Here is a 24,609-nt window from a genome sequence, read left to right on the forward strand (position 1 = left end):
TTTTATGTAGGAAGATTTGTCTTTAGGACATCGCCTAAAAAAGGCACAATGGGGGAGGCAAGAGCCTTGGCCAAGATCTGGAACTCCAGGGGTGACAGGTGGAGGCCATCTCTGGCAAAGCATAAAGGCTTGTCAACATGTCACCCCAGGCAAACAGATACTGGATCCCCTTGGAAAGACACCAGAAACTAAGCCAATTGTTGAAGTCAATCATTTTTTGTTGGTATTGTGGTATCATTCTTGGTGAAGGTAGGATGCTGCTTAGGGCTAGGGTCATGCCTGCCTGGAGCACATACTTAGAGCTCAATCAGGTCTCTCTTCATATAGTCCAGGGAGGTACACCTCAAGTCATTCACACCAACATGGGCAATGACAGTCATATGTGCACCCGTTGTGGAGAGACTTAAGTGTGGGCGTGATGTGGTAGATTCTAGCGCCTGACAAACAGCTGACCATGACAGTCTCCTTGTTGAGCCTGGTGAGGGGGACATCAGTGTGCCTCACTACTGAGTCGCCAATGACTAGTATGTTTGGTTTACTGTTATGCCTTATGGGCTGCGTTGGTTTATTGTTATGCTTAATGGGCTGTGTTTGTGAGAAACTGGTGCATTGGGTCTATATTAAAATCTTGAAGTCTGACAATACCGAGTACGATATTGTTGACATGAGAATACTGAAAGCGCACTACATCGAACGTTTAAATGGAAAATCTCCGTAGGGGGAGATTTCTGTTTACTTCAATGTTGTGCATTCTCGGAGTTGGTATATTTCAGTAGGGGGTGCAGTGGGGCTTGCCTTCCTGCCTACACACTATTTAGTTTTTTTTTTTTAATTTAGTATTTTTATTATTTTTGGTTTCGATGGTTTAAGACGTTGATCACTAAAGTTCGATCTTCAGTGATTCGAAGTTTTAAACCTTCGAGATTATAATATAGACCCAGTGTGTTGACTACTGCGTCCGATGTGATTGGTGTTGTGTGCGAAATGTTTGTGTTTTGGGGGGGGGGGGGTCTCTGTTATTTAGGTAAGTTTTTGTTGAGGACCCCTGCATAGGTGGGCGTGTGACTCTGTGATGTGGGTGGTGTGGTGTTTGTGCTGGCAATCTCCTCTTTGTCAAGAGTACTGACTGTGGTGTGAGAGCATGAATTCCAGCTTACTGATGTAGATGCATTTCTCACAAGTAGAAGAATTATGTGCTAGGAAAAGAGGACTGTCCGCAAACATTATACAGTTGCTACACTGTCTCAGTATGCCCATGTCGACCAGGCTGGCAGGGGCAACTGATGGGAATTGTCCAGACATCATGCTCTAAATACTTGGTGGACTTGTGGAGAGCAGAGTTTGATAAGGGTTTGTCCACAAAAACCCTAAACGTAAAATAACTGGCCTGAAGCAAAAGTGCTAAAACCAAAACTAAGATGCTTAGAATACCATGTAAATTTAATCAGCTTACTAACAAGCAGTAATAAGTGCAGAATAAGAGCACTTAAAACACTTAAGAGCACACAGAATAGCAAACTAAGGTAATAAATAAGGTAGAAGACAGTTACAGTAACAGCAGCTAAATAAAGTATCAATATATATATTTTTTTAGTGGAGCACCTACCTCTGTCCAGAAGGGACAAGGGTGTCAGGCCCAGTTTAAATTTCCTGTTCCCCATACACTGGTCTAGGTTGAGCTTAAACCGAGTGATAGACAAACTCAGCTTCACATGGATGGGGAGCCTGTTCCACAGGAGGGGCAGTCTCTGGGACACATCTGCCTCTCCAGCATGTTCTGTTTAAGTCACAGACAAAGTTCTGGTCCCTAGACCTTGTATTTCTGGTACTGTGACTTCTAAAGATACAAAAGATACACAAGTGTGGGATTTGTGGATGCCTTGTAAGCCAGGCATAGATTACCCCTCAGAGAAGACTAAGTATAGGAAAATGGCTTTAAGGCATGCTGCACAACGCAAGTTTTTTATGCCTTGTATTATTTTTGTCAGGTACATACTGAAGGAAGCACTGTACTCTATGATTGGGCTGATAAAGGCAGAGTACAGTGAGATAATGTTCTCTTTGGACCTAGATGCCATGCCCTTACTTATAAATTTGTACAACAAAAAAGGACTTCCTCACCACTGTGGCCACGTGCTGATCGAAGGTAAGGCTACTCTCTGTGGGCATATTATCAAATTGGTAATTAGCCAGGATGGTTGACTTTCCAAAGGGTACAACTACATACATAGAAGTATTTCAAGCATAGGCATCAATACCGTTCTAGCCTGCCAGTATAGCAAAACAGCTATTCCCATAACAAGTGCCCAGGCAGTTATTAAAAATATCTAAACTAGTGCTTGCTTTAATGTAATTTGGTAGTCTACTCCATTTATCAGCTGCTCTCTCAGAGAACCAATTAGTACACTTTACATTCCTATAAAATCTTCTATATTGGTGGGCTGATGATTTTCTACTACTTCTTTATAACCCCAAACATTCCCAAAGGTAGTTGCCTCTGAATGCTCTATATACCCAAATGAGGCCTCCTCTTAAATATCAGTATGAAACACTGTACAAGTTGAGATATTTTAGTTTTTCACATCCATGGATGTCCCCGATACATTTCCATTGTACTCTTTCCAGTTTACTCATGCTTGTTTTCTTATAAGGTTTCCAAATTATTATTTCACACTCAAATTTGGGTACAGAGTAACTAACAAACATTGAGTTCATCACTTCTGATTTCCTAGACTTTATAAATCTTTTTATACATCTATAGTTCTATAACTGTCATTAACCAATTGGTTGATATGATTATTAAAACTCAAAGCTGGATCTAGCCATATACCCAGGTCCTTAAATGAATCTCCAGTTTCGATCACTGTGTGCTGTATTAAATATTCACCTTTCAATTTATGTCCCCCAAATCTCATATGCTTAGTTTTAATGAGTTTATCAGCATATTAAATTTCCTGTGCCCAAATGGTCAAATTAGTCAAGTTCTTCTGTACAAATGCATTATCTGTAACACATGTAATCAGTTTACCCAATTTCAAGTCATGTGCATACAGACTGTAGAACACCTCAAATGAAAAAGATGGATCTGAAAGATTCAATCTAAACAAGCATGAGCCTAGAACAGAGCCGTGTGGGACTCTGTGACTGTGACCAAGAATTTCCCCTGTCCAATTGCTATATGATGCATGCCATGCCCTATTTGTAATCCATGCAGCTATCTATCTTACCAACAGTACCCTTGATACCTAGTTCTTCTAATTTATTGATTAGTGTTTTATGTATGACCCTATCACATGCTGAAGTTAAGGTTATAAAATTACATCACAGCACAAATTTTCATTCATAGTTGTTATATTGTTAAAGAACATTTTGTTACAGGTGGTAAAAATCTATTTTCAACATATGCATGTTGATACATGGTTTCAAGTCCAAATCTTTCCAATTCTGACAATAACTTATTCAACATTCCCTTCTCCATTATTTTTCCACAACAAAGAAGTATTCTTAAGGGTCTGTATGACTCTGGGTTTCTCCTCCTCCCCTATGCCCTTAAGACGAGTTTAATAAGTGCATGTCTCCAATCTTGAGGAATCTATCCATATTTATACAGCCTAGTAAATAACTGATATAATGGTTCTGTAAGTACTTGCTGAAGTGTTCATAAATCATTGCTACTAATTCTGTCTCCTTCCTGTGCTTTACTTGGATCCAATTAGCACAGTTTTTTTTCAATATAATTTAAATTTCAGTATATGAAGTTACCTAGATGTCACTAGGGCAATTTATCACCCCTTTTGTGGAGTCAAACTGTTTTGCATAAGATTTTGTAAATACATCTATAACCTGTTGTCTGAGAATAAATTTTAGGATCTACACACAACTTATCAATTCGTATGTCTTTACTCCTTCCACATCTTGTGTATCTATAAAATGGTTTAACATTATGCTCAATATCTTTTACATAAATTTTCTTCAAATTTTTCTTCATGTTGTCTAACACTATGCTTAAATTTGTTTCTTCAGCTTGTTCATTCCAGTTTTCCAAGTTGCAGCTCGACCCCTTTTCCATTTATTTCATTTTTTTGTCTGTCACCCCAATCAAGTATCTTGTTTTTATAGAAATATATCCTCCTGACAATGTGTGCCTGGATCCTGATGTCAAACATTTTTTTGCATTTTTTGCATTTTAACAATTTCTCCTTCAAAACTTTCCACATTCCTTCTGCTGTTTTGCTACAATGAACACATCACTCCAATTAGTTTTGCATAGTGACTGTTATAAACTGAAGTAACAGTAATTTCTTTAGGAACACAGACAATGGCTAGTATGTTAAAAATAAATTAATTAATTAATAGGGAAAGGAACAATCTGAAGCAATTGTTGTTCCTGAACACTGAATAATTTCCTTATTAATGTTAAATCAATATTATTTCAATCTGTTTACGATAAATTTAAGTCTTCAGAATTCCTCTAGGTCATCAGCACTTGACTTTGGTGGTCTATACACTGCAACAATTGTTGTATGTTCCAGGCTTGTCTTTACAGTCACATTTACATAATCTAATATATATCAATTATGCATTTCTTAGCACAGAGTTTAAGACCATGGTTTTAGCATCATGCGTTAGTCAGAGACCGGCCTTCTTAAAGAATGCTAGTGTCTGCAGGGGAGTCTACGCTAACTCCCAGCTTACAATAATCTGCAAACTTAGTCAGCCATAAACCTATAGATGCCAAAAGGAAACAGACCCAGTACCAAGCCCAGGGGGGACTCTGTTAATGACTGGCCTCTTGGTGGAGGCAACCTCACCTATTTTGACTTCCTGGGTCCTGTCAGCGAGCGAACTAGCTATCCAGGCAGGTAATAAAAGGGTTTATGCCTACATTAGTGAGCTTCTCTATAATGCCAGAGTGAGATATTGTATCAAAAGCCTTAGCCAAGTAGAGGTAAGCTGTGTGCACAGTCTTGCCTTCATCTAATGTTTTGGTGACCCTCTCAAAAAAAGTCCAACAGATTTAATAGGCATGACCTTCCTTTAGCAAGGCCAAACTGTGATGGGTCCAGTGTTTGCAGATACCTATGACCTCATTTATCACGTCCGCAATGATTCTTTCTACAGCCTTACATATGAGGTTGTTTAGACTTATGGGCCGATAGGAGGTCCAAAACTGATTTGGATAACTATGTGCAGGGCAATGACTGTAGCCATCTTCCATTCCTTGAGGCACAAAACCTGATTGTAGGCTCCAGAAGAAAAGTGATTCAAGTGGATCAGAAAGGTCATATTTCATGCTATTTATTAAGCATCCCAGGATATTATCAGGGCCCATCGATGCAGTGTTTTTGGCAATGGAAAGTGCATGGATGACCTGTTCCACAGTAATGGTTGGAGGATTGTGGTATTTCCTTTGGACTATTGGGGGGGGGGGATGGGGGAGAAATTTGAGCTGAACTTGTCAGCCAAAAGGTTGGCAATGGCCTTGGGTTCAATGTGGCGGGGTGTCATTTACAACACGTTCTGCTCACTGTTGTACATTTCCCCTAACATTACAGACATAGCTGTACAAAGCTTTGTGGTTGCCCTTTGACTGAGAAACTATTTTTTACTTCAAATTTAACCTTTGAAGTATTAATCCTCTTAGTGGTCAGTTTAGATGGGTCGGGGGAGGGGGGTTCAGTATGAATGGTTTTGTTCCTCCTACACTTGGCCAAGATTTGTATCTTTTGTTGCATAACTGATTGATATTGCGATTCCACCGGGGTGTTTTTTCTTTTGAGTTTGTCTTATTCTTAACACAAGTGGGTACAACTCGCATTATACAGCTATCAATACGGCTGTACAGAGATTCTGTAAATAGCTCAGCATATGCTATGCTGTTTACTAGGGTTAGGGGTGCTTGGAATTTAGCCAAGGTGTCACTTAGAGAGAGGTTAGCCTTGCAATAGTTCCTAAAGGTTTTTAGTTTTGCTGGATCTCCAGATTTAACTTTTATTTCGAGCAATACTGCCTTATGGTCAGATCTGATGAGTGAAGACATTAAGCTGGGTGAGGAACATCAGCACCCACCCCATGTTCGTGAGTACAAGGTCAAGAATGTTTAAATTCCTGGTAAGAGAAGGGATCAAATTTTCCAGAATGCTGGTATTAAAGTTTAAGAATCGCTGAGCTTGTACATTAGAAGTGGTGTAGGATTCCCCAGTCTATAAGGGGTAGTTAAGATCCCCCATGAATATTGTATTGGGCTGAACAGTGAGGGACTCCAGTATATTGAGATAAGTAGTATGCGTTTCCTGGAAGGGAACGTACAAGTTCAAGGATATGGTATGAGACCCTGTTTAAGTGAGTTGCACATGCATTAAGTCCAGTGGGTCATAGACTTTAACCAGTTTGGATGAGAGGTTGTTTTTTTGTTTTTTTATATATAGACAGACTCCTCCACCTTTAGTTCCCTCCAGTGCAGCAGCTGATCTAAAGGTGTGAAAGACATTATTGCTTTGCTGGGGTACTCTCTGTGACTTTAAACCACATCTCCGTTACTACACAGATGTCTATATCCTACAGGGAGAGGAAGGCTTGCAGGGAGTGGAGTTTGTTGTTAAGATTCTAGCATCGAGCAGTGCCATCTTCAGATATTCCTTCATAGGTTCAGTTGTTAAGTCAGGAGGTTTATCAGTTTGACATTGCATAAAAATAATTGCGGGGGTGGAAAACATCTTTGCCTATATCCAAACACCTAGTGGGGATAAGTGGAGACCATCCATGGTAAAGCAGCATGGTCTGTCAATCATGTCCTCCCATGCCATCAAATATTGTATCCCCTTGGACTAACACCAGAAGCTAAGCAAATTGTTAAAAATCCATCTTTTTCTATTGGTAATGTAGTATCGTCCTTGTAGAAGGTAATATACTGTTCAGTGCTAGGCTCATACCTGCCTGAGACACAATCAGCGGGCTCAATCATGTTTTGTTTCATATAATCAAGGGAGGTTATGTCTCAGGTCATTACCCACATGGACTATAGAGTCATACTGGTACCTGTGGTTCAGTGACCTAAGTGCCTGTGTGACTTGAAAGATCTTGGCTCTGGAAAGGCAGCTAACCATGACTCTCTCCTTACTCAGTCTGGTGAGGGAGATATTGCTGTGCCTAACTAAAGAATCACCAATGACCAGGAAAGTTGGCTGTTCACCAGTTTTCCTTAAGGGCTTAGCAGTAGAGGCATTAGGTACAGTGTTACTATGTGTAGCTGTGGGTGATGTTTTAATGGAGTATTTACATGATGGCTGAGGACCATTTTTTGACTGTGCTGTGCAGAGGTTTTAGGAAGGTTACCTGTAAGTTTCTTAGCATAAGTACTTTTATGGGTAGGGTTTTTACCCTGTGCAATAGGCATGGTGCAAGTGCCAATGACAACCTCTATAAGATTAGTTTTTGTTGTATGAGAGTTTTACATCTTTCTTGCCCTGGAAAAACCTATTTAGAAGACCTCAGCACCAAAGCCCTACTGAACCAGATGGAAACAGTCCTATGTGCCCCAAGTTCAAGGTCAGGAGTCACCACTCTCCCTTCTCCAGACAGAAAAAAGATTAAAAGGGCAGGAGACCTGGGAGGGATGTAAGAGGGGAAGATGTAGTTAAGAGATTAAGATACCACCCCCAGCCCTTATGGAAAATGAACACAAGTCAGATAGTGGACTAAGATGGTAGGGTATCTGAAATGCAGCAGTAAATCTGCCAAGTTCCTAACACAGCTGTACTCTGTTCACAGTACTTGCTGCCTTAATCCTTACTTTTTGGAAGACTTTCAAAGCACAAAGACAGAGAGGTAGGAAGACTGAAATCGGTACAAGCAGGCCCTGTAGGGTAAAAAAGTCGAATCCTGCCCTGGTGTCTACTCCTAAGCTGTAACGTCTAGAGAAGGGATGCAAAGAAATCCAAGCTGCTGCTATAAAAAATAAAGCCTGAGTGTTGACCTCTTTAAAGGAAGACTGTGGTGGCTGCAGTGGCTCTAGTGGAAGAGCCTTTGACACACATCAGAACAGCTTTGTACAACTGTGTAACAATAAGAAATGTAAAGGGCAAGCAGTTTACAAAAGACACATTTGTTTAGTGACTCCCCTTTTCCCTTTTGCAAACGAGACAAAAGGTAATCAATTTTAGTTCACAAATTCCTCACCCGCTTTAGAAAAACCATACCTGCATTCAAATTAAATATTTGTTCAGCATGCTTCCTTGAGCCTAAATGCCACTCCTATACATGTTTGATGTTTGCACAATTATGCAGCTGTGTACCTAATTTTCAACTGTTACAATTCTTAGAAGAATTTTTGGTAAACATAGTCTTCTGTAATGCAGTACTGTGGAGCTTTTCACCCAAAGCCTCCATGAAATAAATGGGCTCTGCTCAGACAGACTATTCCAGTTAACAGAAGGAAATAAATTAATAAAATAAATGGAAAATCATCTCAGATTCTATGCGTATCAAGAGAGTAGAGGATCCACATTCCCTGTTCTGTGGATTTCTATAACAAGGGTTAGAACAGAGATACCCTGCCTGGGGGAATAATAAGGAGGGTTCTTCCCACATAAAGGTCTGGAGTTTAGAAATTCTGTTAGCAGAGATGACAGTCAAATAAAACCTCCCTGTCAAGGGGGGAATTTAAAATTTCTAACTTTAAAATTACATTCCCAGACAAATCTTGTCAAGACTGTAGCTGAAGCAGAAGCCCTACAAACAGTATCAGCACAATCATGCACACTTTTAAGGCATGTTTAGAAACAATCTGGTACAAATAAGACCTATGATTGGAAGCAAAAAAACCTCAAGTTATTGACACGTTTCAGCATTAAATGTCCACATGTAGTCCCGGTAATTAAGAATTCTAAAAGCTAAGGTAATAGGAGAAAAAGGTCTCATACCCAGTCTCTCCAGCAGCTTTCTCTCTTTATCCCCAGAAATTGGGTTTGGGTTGGTAAGGAATCTGTTTGCAGTTAGAGCAGCAGGTGAAATAGCTGCCAAATCTGTTCTAAGATGAGAAAAACAGATATCGGTTAGTCTGAAAGACTTTACAAAGTTTATCTTCCTTTTTAGGTACCAATGGCTGGGAATCGGGAGGGTTGTAGGCAGCACTGAAAGTATCCTCCATGGCTGGCCGAATGAGAGGAATTGATGCAGTATGTGGTACTTGTTCTAGTAAATCATATCTCCCCAATTGAGGGAGACCATCTACCTGTTCCCATGAAAACACATCCTTTAGTCTAGAGACAGTCTCAGACAAGAAGAAAGCCTCCATATATACAATTTCAAGCTCACTGTCTAAACAGTCAGTCTTGGGCCATAGAACCCTCAAGTGAAACAACCCTATCCCTGCCTATATTAGAAAGAAAATCATCATCACTGGGAGTAGAGAAATGAGGAAAAGAAAGAGGCAGGTGGTACCCAGTATTGACACAGTCTGCAACAGATCATTTTAACACACAGAAACCCTCTCTCTGTTATCAGAATGATTAATTTTGTTTTTTTTCTTAGGAAGATCCTTGGAGGAAGCCAAGTAGAGTAATGCACATCATTCTGAGCAAGAATTCTCTTTCCCTGGGTACCATGAAAATACCCTGCAAGGGTGTCTCCCACACCTAAAATAGATGGTTCACCCATGCCCACACTAGACACTAGAACAGCTGAAGCAGGTAGGTCTGATCCCCCAGTCCATAGTGGCTGGTAAGACTATACTAGAGTGATTCAAGGAAACCAGGAAGTAGTATGTGGAACCAGTAATGGCCTCTGCAGAGTCACCCACCATTGGCCAAGGTACAGACTGAGCCCAAGTTAAAGGCAAAGGTTTGTGTTTTAACTGTTTTCTTTTTAGGTACATTGCTAGAAGGACCAGCAGGACCAGGGTAAATATCTCTACTGCAGCTGACGAAGTGGCCTGACTGCCTGTAAGCTACAATGGACAGAGTCGGTCAGAAAGTTCTCACTCAATACACAAAAGCAGTACACAAACCTTCAAAAAGTTCGAATCCCCCAGCACAAGTACACAAGCACCACACAACAAATCCTCAGTACAAAACAAAAATATTTCTCTGAAGTAAACTACAAACTAAAATCTCTTTCAGTTAGGTTGTCAAGAAGTGCATATAAGCATTCACACGACTCAATGACGCTGCCCCTAAAATACATTTCCTGACTGACAAAAATCACGAATTTAAAAGGTAAATATTTGCACCCAATCCCTTTAAGGTTAAACAGACAAGTTAAAACCCAGAATGCCATTCCTAGACTGAAATAGCAGTCCATCAAGAAATGGCTTTCTATTTTACGAAAAATTTGTATTCTTAGAGAGACATACTTCAGAAAAACTGTCAAAAATAAAAATATTTATATATTATGAAGAAATGTTGGTAAGTGTGGAAGGGTTCTCCAAAGGGGACTTATCCATAAAAAGGAAGCCTTAAGCAAACTGCTGCCTCCCAAGAAACATCAGAGTTGCCTCTGCAAGAGACGGCAAGTACTAAAGATTTTTAGTCACTCTGGCTGCTTATACAGTTCCTTCCAAAAGTGCTTAGCTGATAAGCAGTCAGATTGACAGAGTGGGAGGTGGTGAAAGCTTTTATAATCTGGCTAGTTGATGTGCCCTTGACAGACTACACCCCACAGGGCACTGCAGCAGTGAGAATGATGAACACTGAGAATGCCAACACATCTGCATCTTAAGTACCACAGAAGCTTTTCCATGTGTAGGCGAGTGAGGACACCATAAGTATGCAATATGTCATATAGTCTAAAAGCCAGAGAAATTCCATGGCTGAAGTTGCTTCCTGCTGCAGAATGTTTTGTAATATATACAGTCAGACGAGACACTTTATCCCCTAGAAGGAAGGCTCTGTGTGGGGAGATGTCCAGGCATGCGCTTAAGATCAACTTCACTGAGGTGTGAAATTTGAACTCTAAATACTTGAGAATCCTCTGTTAAGACACTACTAGGAGACGACCATCCAGGTAAGAGTAAATAAGAATTCCCTTTATCTTGCAGAAAGGAATTTCTGAAACCAGGCATTTTATAAAGATTTCAGGAGTGACTTACAAGCCAAAGGGCATGAATGTGAATGTATTTTACTTTATTTTGAATTTATTAACTTGGGAAGAGCACTAATCCCATTTGACCGATTTCAGTCTCAGCCAGAAATCTACTTCAAATCTGAGAAACTGCATGTCACATTTTGCAATGGGGATATAAAGGTATGCATACATTCAGTCTAGAATGACCAAAATGGTTTGAAGTGGTAAAAGATTTTAGAGCATTATTTTGAATTGTGGCACAGTGAGAAACTTGTCTAACCGTTATTGGTCCAGAATGGGTTTCCATGTGCCTTTGTTTTTTCTTCTTGGAACTAGAAACAATCTTGAATAAACCCATGACTTTCCTTTCCAGCTGGAGCATCCTGTATGACTTTTGACAGCATAATTTCCTTTAACACACTGCAGGGATAAGATGTGATCTTTGGGAACAGGGAGAATGAATCTGCACCTTGGAATAGTGATATGTAAGATCCTAAACAAAAAGCTATCTATCCTGGGTGATTTTCCCACTTTTATGCACAAGAGGTTAAAGACCCTCCAAACTTCCCTGAGGAAAGCTAGACAGTTAGAGGAAGGAGGGTGTTTTGGGGGTGAGCTTCTATGGGATGTAAGCAGCCTGGATGAATGGCAGTGGATCCCTCTGAAAATCATGACCTTGTAGGCACCCAGGCTTCTTAGATCTTGCATAAAAGTGACAATACATAACAGAATGTTAAGGAAAAAAGACTCAGTTGGGTAGCTCTTGCTATACTTAATATTGGGCCTGAAAATATGCTTTGCATATTGCATAGTCTGGTCATTCACAGAGAATGGGGTCCAAAGAAGAAACCCTCTTCCAAAAGTGCATTAAGGAGCTCCATCTTTACATGCTCTAGAAAGAGTTGAATCAACCAGACATGTGAATTCTAACCACATTCTTTGGAATAGGTGTCAAAGTGAGCTGAAGGTCCAAAGAGTTTAAGTATTGCCTGCTTCAGATCTTTATCCTGTGTCCCTTCTAACTTAACCTTCATTTTCTCCATCAAGGATTTCTGCTGACAGGAAAGCATGTGAAACTGACAATTCAGGCTCAGACAGAGACTGTAGCAGAAATGTAAACCTCCGTGTCCAAATCTGTCAAGGATTCTACTCTCGCTGTCTCTGGGAACAGGGATCCTGGATGGAGCTGATGTTGCTTCCTTACCAGAATCTTGGGACACTACAGCTGGATCCGTCAAAGGATTCTTATAAAGAGAGGGACTTCTGGATATTCCTTAGTCTTCCGGTGAAACACCTTTTTCATCCTATGAAGGATGCCTCCAAAGAAAAGGGTGTCCTCGGTGTCTCAGTCAAGATCTTCAAAAAAAAAAGAGTGGATTTGATCCCACATACGTCAATTAATGTGGTTTTGAATCATGAAGTTAGAATCCTTAGGATTGAGGTTCTTCCCTTCTCTTTTTTGAAGGCACCTCACACACATTGAGTAATACCAACCTTGGCCGTTTGGATTTCAGAAAGGGCAGGAAAACAACCATTTCAAACAGTCAGGTCAAGAGGAGGAGGGGGCAGAGGCAAGCTGCAGGCACTAGTTTGGTCTATGGTGCCTTATGTCTCATGGCTTAGAGTACAACCACTTTAAGGCCTTGGGTCACAAGTAAAGGAGCAAGACCTCAGTCTGATCTCCAGAAGCCTCCATTTGGATCAGAATCCTAAGGACACTACATTCCCCTTTATTGAAGTGGCTACCAGCCTACAACCAGCTGGGCCTTCAGTCTCAGGAGATGTGGCAGAGATGCCAATCCAGGAAGACATGCAAGATGCAAAAGGAGTGGCAGCCTGCACAGCAGTCATGTCACAGGCATTGACAGAGAGATTTCAAGGGTGAAGGCTGCAAAAGTGCCTTTCCACACCTGGAAATCAGGACCTAGGTAGACTACAACCAGAGCCATACTCAAGCTACCAATGCGTCTGCCTGTCTCTCTTGTCAGAGGGTGCTTCATTTTGGATAGGAGGTTCCCAGAGGCATTTGCAGCATCCGATATTAGCTACATCACAAAAAAGCAATAAGATAAAAAAAAATCCCCCTTTTGGTACATATCTGACTGGAAACAGTCGAACTAATGGACTAACAAAGATAAAGAACATTCAACATGCAAAACTGAATGGGAAGAAAGATCTGAAAGAACTCAAGAGTGATGGATAGGCTAGGAAAGTGAGGCAAAAAGAAGTTATGTAATCACTATAACGTTCCATCTGAGTTGCCCATCTTCATTTATTCTTGATCACCGGGTTCAGTTCCAAGCATTGGTACAGTCCCTGCTGTTTCCACAGCTCGCCCAGACCAAAAACTCTCAAGCTTCAACCCTACCCATAATGCATCTTTCCTAGTTACCTCAGATCGAGTTTGCAGATTAGAGCTAAACAGAAGTAAAGACAGGAGATCAGATGAAAACCATATCTGCTATATAAAAGCAGCCAGACATGGAGGTATGTGCCCTATCCACTCCATCAAAGGACTTTAGCAAGGCTGGGGGAAGGTGGGAAGGAAGTCCAGGATAAATGAAGATGGATAAGCCAGATGGAACATTATGAAGAGTACAAAAATTCTTTATCTGAAGTTGTCAATCTTCATTTTATCTTTGACCAATGGGATAGAGTCCCCAGCTACCTTAGATCTTGAGCGAACTCAAGGAAGGACATTCCTAAACACCATTGAACCAAAGGATATTCTTCCCCTGGAGGCCAGGTCCAATTTGTAATGAGTAATAAAGGTATGAGGGGAAGCCCAAGTAGCTGCTGCACAAATGCATCCATAGAAGCTCGAAATTGAAGAACTACTGATGTAGCAATAGATCTTGTGGAGGGAGTCTATCGTTCAAGGCAAATCAATATACTTTTTGTCATAAAGGCTATACGGACTTTTAGCCATCTGGCCAAGGTTACTTTGCTGACTGGTTTGCCAATTTTGGTATTTGAAAAGGATAACACAATTGGTCTGATTTTCAAAAATCTTCTGTTTTATGCAGGTAAAAATTTAACTGTCTGAATATCCAGAAAATGAAGGGCATATTATTCTCCCTTATTAGAAAAATTGTGAAAGAATACTGGAAGATTAATAGTCGGATTAATATTATTGCTCAATACTACCTCAGAGTGGCCTTAAGGATGAATTCCTCCTTTCTTTACCAAAAGCCAAATATGGAGGCTTGCAAGATAAAGCTTGTAATTCTGAAATCCTCCTGGCAGAAGTTATTTGCTACAAGGAATAATGTTTTCCAAGATAAGTATTTAAGGTCACATTTGGCAGAAGGCTCAAAGGGAGGTCAAACAATGAACTGTAATACCAGAGTGAAATCCCAGGGAGGAATAGGATCCTTAAAAAGGGGGGTTCAACAAAGAAGTTAGGGAATTATCCCCAAAACCATTATGAAAGTTCAAAATCACGGACAGCTGAATTTTAATAGTAAAAGAGGCTCCTGCATCAAAAAGAGAGCATAAGAATTCTAAAATCTTTTCAATAGGCACTGAAAGGGGGTCAATGTTCCTTTCGCTGGACCAAAAGGTAAATATCTTCCATTTACTCATGTAGAGTTTATGGGTGGATGGCTTAGTAGATGCTAGCAAAATTCTGCATACCGGAAAGAGAAGGTTCATTTGCCTGGAAATTAATAAAACTGGAGGAACCATGCTGTCAGCCTGAAGTTCTGTAGGTTTGCGTGAATCAAGCTCTCTGGATGAGAAAGGAGGTCTGGAGTTGGATCCAGAGTCCAAGGTGCTTTTATCATCAGGTAAGGCCAAAGAGGAACCATATTTGTCACAGTCAATAAGGGGCAATTAGGATTACTCTGCTCTACGTAAATGCGTAGAGAAGTCCAAGGGACCAAGTGTGCAAGAGTGTCCCTGGGTGACTCCCCCAGTGGGGGCATTAGGGCAAAGTAGTTGCTGCATTTGTTGTTCCGTGGCAAGGCAAAGAGGTTGCTGCAAAGCTGGCCCCATTGGTGGAAAATAATTTCTGCCACTCATGGATTGAGGAACCACTCGTGAGGTAGAAGAATAGACCTGCTCAGTTTGTCTGCTATCACACTGGATCTCCCCGGCATATACATTGCTATCAGAAGTCGGTTGGAAGAAATATCCTACTGCCATACTCAAGAGTGCGTCTTGACATAGACGGTAAGCTTTGGTTCCCCCTTATTTGTTGATATACCAAACTACATACATATTGTCTATTTGATCACAATAGTCCCTAGAGGGAGAACAGTTTGAAAGGCTTGCAATGCTAAAAGCACTGCTCTTAATTTTAGGACATTGATATGCAAATTGTCCTTGATGGAAAACCAACTACCCTGTACCATCCTGCCCAGATAATGCCCACCCACCCCATCTTGGAGGTGTCCATGGTTACTATGGCCTTAGGCTGTTGTGGGACAAAGGGGCGACCCAGAATGTCTGAGTGCATCCATCAATCTAGATATTTTCTGCAAAGACTGGTAATTAAAATCTGATCCAGCATAAGCTGGTGGAGTATTGACCACTGAGCTGCAAGTAGCCATTGAAGAATTCATATATGAAATCTTGCCAGGGGAACTAGAGTTACTGTTGCCGCCACAGACCCAAAGGCTTGTAAAATTAGACAGTCTGGTACTTTCTTGTTGTATTGCATCTTTCAGACATATTCCCCGATTTTTTGTAATCTCACTGGTGGAAGGGAGGCTACGAACGTTCTTAGTTTTGTATCTATGAACTCTAAGCGTTTTGAGTTAAAGTCAGCTGAGAATTTTCATAATTCACTGTAATTCCTAGATTGGAACAAGTCTGTAGCACGTAATCTCTCGCTATAATCAACAGATGCCTGGTGAGAGTGGTAATGAGCCAGTCATCCAATTATGGAAACACCCGGAATCCTTGCATTCTCAAGTGAGCTGCTAGTATTGCCATGCATTTGCTGAGCACCCTGGGGGCTGTGGTGAGACCAAAGGGCAGAACTCTGAACTGATAATGACTGGCTCCCAGCTTGAAGTAGAGAAACGTCCTGGAGCATTTGTCCATTTTTATGTGATAATACACATCCTGAAGGTCTACTGAGCACATCAAGTCACCCTTCTCCAGAAATGGAAGAATGAACTGTAACGTGACCATCCAGAATTTTGTTTGTCGAACGGATTTTTTCAATAAGCCAAGATCCAAAATTGGTCTCCAGTCCCCTCTAAAAAGAATTGCAAGTTCCATACTCTAACTGGTCTGGTAGGACTTATCGGAAGACTCTTTCTAGCAGTATTATTTGGATCTCTAGGACTGCTGGTTCCCTCTGACTGGATAGAAAAATGGGGATTCTTCTGGTAAAAGGAGGGGAAAGAGAAAAGGGTATGACAGCCTCTGGATATAATCCTCCGCACCCAGGTGTCTGATGTGATTTTTAGCCAGGCGTTTAGGTGCAGGGATAACCATCCCCCAACTGCCTCCAAAGGAAGGCAATCGGGCCTCCGTTCAGGAATGCTGATAGGGTTTCCCGGAAAAGGAATCTCTGAAACCCTGGTTTTGTGGGCCACCTCTGCCACATGGGCAGTGTTTTCTGTTAAAGTTCCCCCCTCTGCCCCTTGGGGAACTTGTCTTGAAAAGGCCCTCTGGATTTTTTGAGCCACATTTTTCCACCCACTCTCTGATTCTTGGAAAAAGGTCTTGAGGAGTGAAAAAATGTACACCCACAGCAGAAAGGCTCTTTCCATCTTTTTCACACCTGGATAATGTTTCTCTAACCTTTAGGTCAAATAAGGATGATCCGTCAAAGGGTGCAATGACAAATGAAGACTTAAATAACTCTGCAAAGTCACATCCAGGCATGTCTCCTCATGGCTACACTTGAACCCACTAATCTGGTAGTCCCTTCACTGCATGTGCAATGACACTCGTGGATGAATTAAACACAGACTCCATGGTAGCTAACTGAAAGGCAACTTGGTCTTGTACCTCACAAGAGACAGCTCCTGCCAGGATATCAGAGAGCTCCTTGATCAGATCCCTTTGAAGCCTTGTGAAATATGCCAAAAAAATTCAAAGACCATAATGCAAAGATTGATTAAGCATAAATCTGCTTGCTAAACCTATCCATTGTCAGGGACCTATTGGGTGGATGGATAGAGGAACTTTCAAGCTAGTTCTTTTTTCAGGGCCACCGCTATGACCATGGCATCTACTGCTAGACCCTTTGCCAAAATTGTTTATCTTCTGAAGGGGATACAATTTTATCTGATCTCCTGGAAATAGGCTCAATGGAACTGGGTGCCTTCCACAACCACAATCAACTGGATAAGATCATCAGTGGGTAGTGTCATCCAAGAGGTAGGCAGGTGAGTGCAAAAAACCTGGAGGTATACAGATTCTTCAGGGACAAGGTTCTGGGACTTTCAATCACCTTTCTGTTAAAAAATTTTCAGGATGTCTCCGAAGGAGACCTCATCAGGGGGTGATCTGAGGGACCTTTCCTCATCATGAAAGTCAGCATCTTCCATGATGGATTCCTGAAGGGAATCCAAGTGCTACCTCCTGCACTTTTTCTTCAGAGGGACCTCCTCAGGGGGACAGTCTGGAGAGGTATCTGAAGAAGACAGAAACTGAACCTGTCCCAGTGGAGAAAATGGTTGGAACACTGAACTACAGGAATGAACATGCTTCAAGACAGAAGAGGTCAAATCAGTGGCTGAGGCAGCAAAGGCCCTCTTCATGGCCTCGAAGGCTGACCTGGCTGAAGAGGGAAGGAATCCCAGAACAGAGACAGACTGCTTTGGAACCATTGTCATTCCCCGCTCCAATGAGACAGACAACCCCACCCCCACTCGAGACAGAAGCCGGTGCTGAGCTAACCCAAGCCAAAGCCAGACAACTCGAAGCTGATCTTTCCAAGGCCTCAGAGGAGAAGTCAATGGGGTGAAAGACTGTTCAGCAGCAAAAGGGGATGGAGCCAAGGGAGCACATGAAATTCCTCTCACCCATAAAATTTTCTTCATCAGTCTCTCCACCTCAGTCTCTGTGAGGCTTTTGGTGGAAAGGATAGAAAACATAGAAGGAGATTTGGTTCTATGTAAAAGACCTCCGCTAATTCCCCAGCAAAGGGTTCGATAGATGGGGAATACTGACACCTAGGCGTTTGCCAAGTAGAAATACTCTATGTTGTACCAGTCAGCACCAAAACAGTGCTCAGAGCTTGATCTGTGGAACCCAGCCATCACTTTGAATCTACCCCAAAGCCCTTGGCATCAAAGGTTTGGATGCAATGGAAGGTGTCGGAGCAGTCACCGCTGTATCAATATTCAGAGCCAAGGAACTTTACCACCAAAGATTTCACTTTTTTTTTTTTTTTTTTTTTTTTAAACAGTCGCCACTGGAGAAGATGGCATACACTTCTTTTCTTGGCCTTCCCACAGGAAGGAGAAGAGGAGGAGAAAAGCGACTAAATATCAGTCCTACTTTTTTCAGTAGCCTCATTGAAGGCAGTGGGAATTAAACCTTTTAAATATCAGCTTATGTTTTGTCTCTACTAAGGTTAAATGACTGAAGCCATGACAAATACTGCAATATTCCTGCAGGTGATGTGGTCCCAAACAGTAGACACACAAAAAGTGTGTGTGTGTCTGAAGAATGAATTTTTTGGCCACACTGTTGACATTCTTAAAGTCAGATGGTGCCTTAGGTTTGTCAGCCATACAAATAAAAAAAACACTCACACAGACAGAGAGAGACACACACACGCACGCACACACACAACAAAAGGTTGGAGGAACCACTCATAAAGATTCAAAGGCGAACTAGAACAAGATTCTGTACCGCTTTTACTCCTCCAATGACAAGCCCCAGCCCCGTCTTACCACATAGAAAAAGCTGAAAAAAGAACACTTTAGGCATCTAAATGTGACAATTTATTACATTTAAATTTCGTGGCAAGACAGTAAGGAATTGCTAAACCACCATACTTCAGAATTAATCTAAACAAAACAAAAAGTATATCATTTAGTTAGCAGCTCATTCATGGGAGGAACTGGCTGGGAAGACAAAGAGTTAATGAAGTGAAGCCTGCTTGCCGCCCTCTGGGGTGCAAGACAGCACACGCCCAAAGAGTGAGCTCCATATGGAATCACTGCTGCAGCCCAGAGATCACTTTAGATGCTTTGCCTTCAAGGGGGCAGAGCTCATAAGGAGACTCTTTTGGTGTAAGTTGGAGACATGACTCTCACTTACACCCACTGCACACAACCCTACATGACATAGCAGATATGCCCACTGGGGAACAGATAAGGCTGTAAAAGATTCCCACTGGTTCTCCAAGACACAGCTCCTACCACTCAAACTTCACTCTAAATCACTCTAAAAAGGAACAAATGGCCTACTATCTCTTGCCCTCATGAGAATGAACAGTCAGGTTGACTGGTTAAGCTGAATGGAAGCTTGACATCAACAGGGGGAATGTGGGCTAAAGAAAATGATGCCTTTGATGAAAATTAAAAGTATGCAGTGAAGAAAGTGAACATATACATAGCAGAACTGAAAGAAAAGTTGCATAATCAGAAACCTCTAGGACCAAGCCCTAGGTGTTACAAAAGACCTGACTTTGAGAATGGTCCTATGTGCAGCATTTCTACAAGGCAACTAAGAAAATGCTATGGACACCAAGGTAGTAAACAATTTCCTCCAAATATCTGGAGCCCTTCCTGTCCCCAGCATACATTACACATACAATACTCCAGTTTTTCTTGCAAGAGTACTAAGCTATGAGAAGAAAGGAGACAGAGGCAAGAGAAGAGACACTAGGCAAGACACACCACAGATTAGGATGAAGGGAATGTACAGTACTAAAGATTTGTTAAAAAGTACAGAACGTTAGTATCTGAAAAAAGATCCACTGTTAACCTGTAGGATACAAACCTAGCCAACCTTCCTAGAATGCCACCATAAAAGGGAATGTGCCACAGATGACAGCAGCCCCAAAATAAGATTTGGACTAACGTCTAGCACATAATGCCTTAAAAATCATTCTGGAAGATGAGGTTGTGACACCACAAATTATATCAAATCACAGCATTACAGAAAAAAGCCACATAATTAGCCACAGGTCTAGCAAAATGAGTCAAGAGTTGCAGGCAAAAGCTTTATATGTTTACTGTATCAAAATTCAGCACACTTGGCTAATTGTATGGAAACTTTCCTACCAAATCTGACATTTAAGAGTGTGGGGAAAAACAGTTAATATCCATACAATGAAGAAGACAGAGTAAGGTTAGAATATTCAAGAAACAACTCTGGAAAGTTAAATGACAAATTCAAAGATTTTTTAATACCAAAAAGTTGCAGTGGAAAGTGAGGAATTTATTCTGAGCATTACTCACAACTTGTGGAAAACTAAAAGAGAAGAAATTCCTTTTTGAACTTCTGTTAATCTCTGTTATGATCACCAGAATGACAAATGTGAACATGGGGGGTATGCAAGTGTGAAAGTGAACAAGGGGAATATTCCAAGGTAAATGCAAAGGTACTAAAATCTCAGAGTTACGTATATTAAGTAGCAGTGTTGTGGAGATTCAGGAGACAAACTTTAATATCAGCATAGCAAGTTTAAAAATTCACATTTTTTTTACGAGAAAAACTTTTCATAGTTGCAGGACTTGTAATTATAGGTTTCACACTTCTGATATGGAAGCTTAATAGAATGAGGCCTGCAATTCTGAAATCTGCAGGACATAAATATTACCCACTGGAAAGGTCTTCTAGGATAGAAGCTTCAGATGTGCAAACACACCTGGCTGAAATGGTTAAGTCCAGCATATAACAGATGTCTCGAGGACAAAAGGAATCTTGAACAGGAGGCTTAAGATGAAAGGGGAGCATAACCTTTTATAGACCCCCACTAAACATTGAGCCATAAATTATCAACATCTAATAGTCGACCAAGAAAGCCACTGATCCATACAGGACTGAAAAAAATATTTTTCAAGTGCACAATCCCCCCCCTACACCCCCCACATCCCCTACTAATTATATATGCCAACTTCAAGATTGTGCAACAGTAAGGAAAGGGCCGTCTACCTGATCCCGGTTACTTGGCAACCTGACAGTGAAAAAACTAGTAACTTTTGATCAGCTGATTTTCGTCAGCTGTACAGGATTTTTCTCTTGTCAAAGAACAGACTCTTTCCCAGTAAAAGGTACCATGTAAGAAGCCTTTACAGATCTTAAGAGATGTAACAAGAAAAGCCTAGCCTAGAATAAAAACTGAAAACAGCATCTAAAATTAATTTGAATGGAACAATAAGTGCGTCCAAAATCAAAGAATGGGAGTAACAGGCCTCTACCAGTGCAACTGCCAATCACAATTAATTAATATAGAAACATTTTGCTAAGCCAGGACCATTAAGAACCAAGCTGGGTGCCTGAAGAAATGAACAAAACAGGTCAGATTTTGTAAAGTCAACTTTTGAATCCTACTGAGGCAATAATGCAGATTAAATCTTAAATTTACCTTCCAGATTCATCAAAGCAAACATCTGTGTGTCCCTCTGTGTGACCATATCGCATTGGTTTCTTTTCAGCAGGCATGTTTCTCAAATTTCACACCTAAAATAAACCAAAGATTTAGTTTTCCAGTAAAACCATCTAATTCAAGCTAACAATATTTTAACAGCGTGAAACCATTGAGAAATTATTCATATAACGTCCTACAGCTGTAATTCCATTAACAACCAATCTGTGCATTTTTAACGGAGGTAAAATCCATTCCTAGTACCTACATGTGCACTAGACTGCACAGTCTCATATGGTAAAATTCTGCTGTATGGTTTGTCAGTGATAACCAATTAATGAATCCTCTGAATTAACACAAGCTTCTGAAAATCCTGATGTATATTGCCAATAGTCTTACCCAAAAGGTCAATGACTGGCACATACTTATGCAGCTTAGATAAAATTTCTTTTAAGCAGAACATAAACCAGCATTAAATACTGAAATACAAAACTTATGATAAAAATTAGGAGTTATGTACTTAGCATAACTTGGTATATGTGTTGTCCTTCTTCATTCTTACTCACTGATGGGTTTCAGATCAGACAAGGCTGCATTTTCCAGACATCAGATCATAATCTCGAGCTCCTGCCTCTTCCCATAATGCAATACATGATCTCTAACTCTTCAGATCAAGTTTGCTGCCTATGTCTACTGATTTATAAAGACAGGACAGAAAAGAAAGAACTATGACTGAAAACCTAGGAACCCACAGTTTCCATAGTGTCCGAAATCCTTCTAGAAATATAAGGCCAGGGGATGGTTAGGAGGGAAGGGGAGGAAGAATGAAAGACAACACATATACCAAGTTATGGTAAACACATAATTCCTAAATATGACTATGTCCTCTTCATTCTCCCTCACTGAAGGATAGAGTTCCCCAGCTACACAAGTCTTGGGAGGCCCTCAAGGAAGGATATGCTAGAACAGTGTCGAACCAAGGAAACTCCGCTCCTGGAGACAATGTACACTTGCAAAAAGGTGTCACAATGTCACAAGTGACAAGTCTCAGATCCAGTGACTGCAGCACAGACATCAACAGTATAAGTTTGGAAGATCAGATAAGGCATCTGTAGATCTGGCAGAATGGCTTTTGAATGGCCAGAGAGCTCTAGATGGTTTCCAGTACAAATTAGCTAAACATAGTGAGGAAGCTATTAAGTCAGGATAATATTGGAAACTGCTAGACCTCATGAGGTAGGAAAAGATATAGGTGTCCTTGCTAGAAGAGTCTGAGCACAAGACAGACAATTGTGCGGATAGGACAATGTCAGACCCTGTGGCTACTCTAGGCATAAAGAAAAATTGATACGGGACATACCCAATCCTAAGACAAATAAGGTCAGGCAACTTGGAAGGGAAAACTAGCTTAGTTTCCGGATAGGTCCCTAAAGAATAACGCTGTGATCCCAAGGTGCAACAGGGGTCTTTATAGGGGATATGAGCTGAAAAATTCCTCACAAAGGCTTTGCATAACTTGGAATAGACAGAGGTGATAAATAGCCTGAAGATAATTAGGCATAGCAGGTAATGGTAATTTTATTGAAAAAAAGCAGAGATCTCTTTCAGGCCCCTACTGGAAAAACAATCTGCATCTAGTTCCAAATGTCTTCTAAAAGGAGTCTTAAGGGAGGCTAACATGATATCATAAGCAGGGAAGTAAAGGTGGATAGTCATACTATCACTGAAACAGATTAGTGCGTTAACTATACAGCATAAAGTTTTGGATACTGGATCCCAGATAAGGAAGAAGGGGAACCCCAATGAGACCCAGAATCTAGAGAGGATATTTTAGATGAGAAAGAGTAGCTACTGCACTTGTTAAATACAGAAGCTGAAAGGATACAGCGAAGTTGGCCCCAATGGCTGAAAACAGATTCACGAGTATTGGAACAGGAATTAAACGTGAAAAACCCCAGTGGACTGGCTGTGTCTGTATGCCAAAGCACCAGATAACACCAGCATATGCAATGCAACTGGAAAAAGAATCTGACGATATTGCCCGTTCCTAAAGACTCACAGTCTCTCCGCACTAAGGGGGAAGAATGGCTTTCCCTGGTTAGCAGGTATGCCAGACTACTGACCTATTGTCAGAATAAAAAATAACAGTCCCTAAGGGGAGAGTGCCCTAAAACGCATGCAATGTTGGAAAAGGGAAAAAAAATAGTTTGTACCCACACCTAGGACACATGGTTTCCAGGAAAGACCACATCACTATATCTCATTTTCCCTTGAAATGCTCACACACCCCAGTGGGAGGCGTCTGAGGTCACTGTGGCCAAGGAGGAAGAGGAGAAATGACTAGACTAGAAGAGGGGTTAGTTCAGCTGGATCCAGCAGCAGATAGGACATTGGTGAATTTACGAGAATTTTACAATACCAAGCAGATACTGAAAGGAATGGACCAATGATCCAAGAAAACCCCATTGAAGGATATGTATAGGAATCCATGCTAGGAGTAATAGCAATATGGCAGATGATATCGGCCTAAGAGTATGCACGGTCAAGTACTGCTGGAGGAGACCTACACAACAGCAATTCCCTTACCGGATTTGTTGATGATGTGAAGCGATGGAGAAGCAAATATACTATCTGGTCCATGGCATCCAGAAGGAGCAGACACCTTAGGGATTCTGTATCAGGAATAGATTTGAATTTGCCAGCTTCATTGCGATGAGAGAGAAATGGATTTTATCTCTAGTACAATGTCATGTAACCTAGTCTCCAGGAAAGACTGCATGGTTTGGAAAGAGTGCCACCGGAATTGTCCCCAGTACCGCGGAAGGGAAGCTTATGTGGGCTCTGTGGCTTGGGAGGGATGAGAAAGAACAGTTTGCCTGGAAACGAGTCGCTCAACTAGATCCACCAGCAAAATGACATTAGCAAAATGGTTTATAGGAGCAGACAGGACTAAAAGAGGGAGATGGTATACAAGTTTTGCAGAATTAATCTTGCGGGAAGGGAAGAGAAGTGACAGTGGGTTCCACCTTTTGATTTCTAAG

The 24,609-nt window shown here is 41.1% G+C and overlaps 1 protein-coding gene across 3 annotated transcripts in view; it reads right to left on the bottom strand.

Annotated features, from left to right (window-relative positions):
• Positions 1-24,609, bottom strand: part of WDHD1 (WD repeat and HMG-box DNA binding protein 1) — a 2,322,801-nt gene that overhangs the window by 2,166,521 nt on the left and 131,671 nt on the right. For all 3 annotated transcript variants that reach the window (XM_044074408.1, XM_044074407.1, XM_044074406.1), the window contains exon 2: positions 21,569-21,663. In XM_044074408.1, coding sequence (XP_043930343.1) covers positions 21,569-21,645 — 77 coding nt within the window. In that variant the 5' untranslated portion in view covers positions 21,646-21,663. The remainder of the gene's footprint in view (positions 1-21,568; positions 21,664-24,609) is intronic.

Source organism: Protopterus annectens, chromosome 6.part0 (assembly GCF_019279795.1).
Source record: "Protopterus annectens isolate FY-2018-M chromosome 6.part0, PAN1.0, whole genome shotgun sequence".
In the NCBI taxonomy this organism is placed as follows: domain Eukaryota; kingdom Metazoa; phylum Chordata; order Ceratodontiformes; family Protopteridae; genus Protopterus; species Protopterus annectens.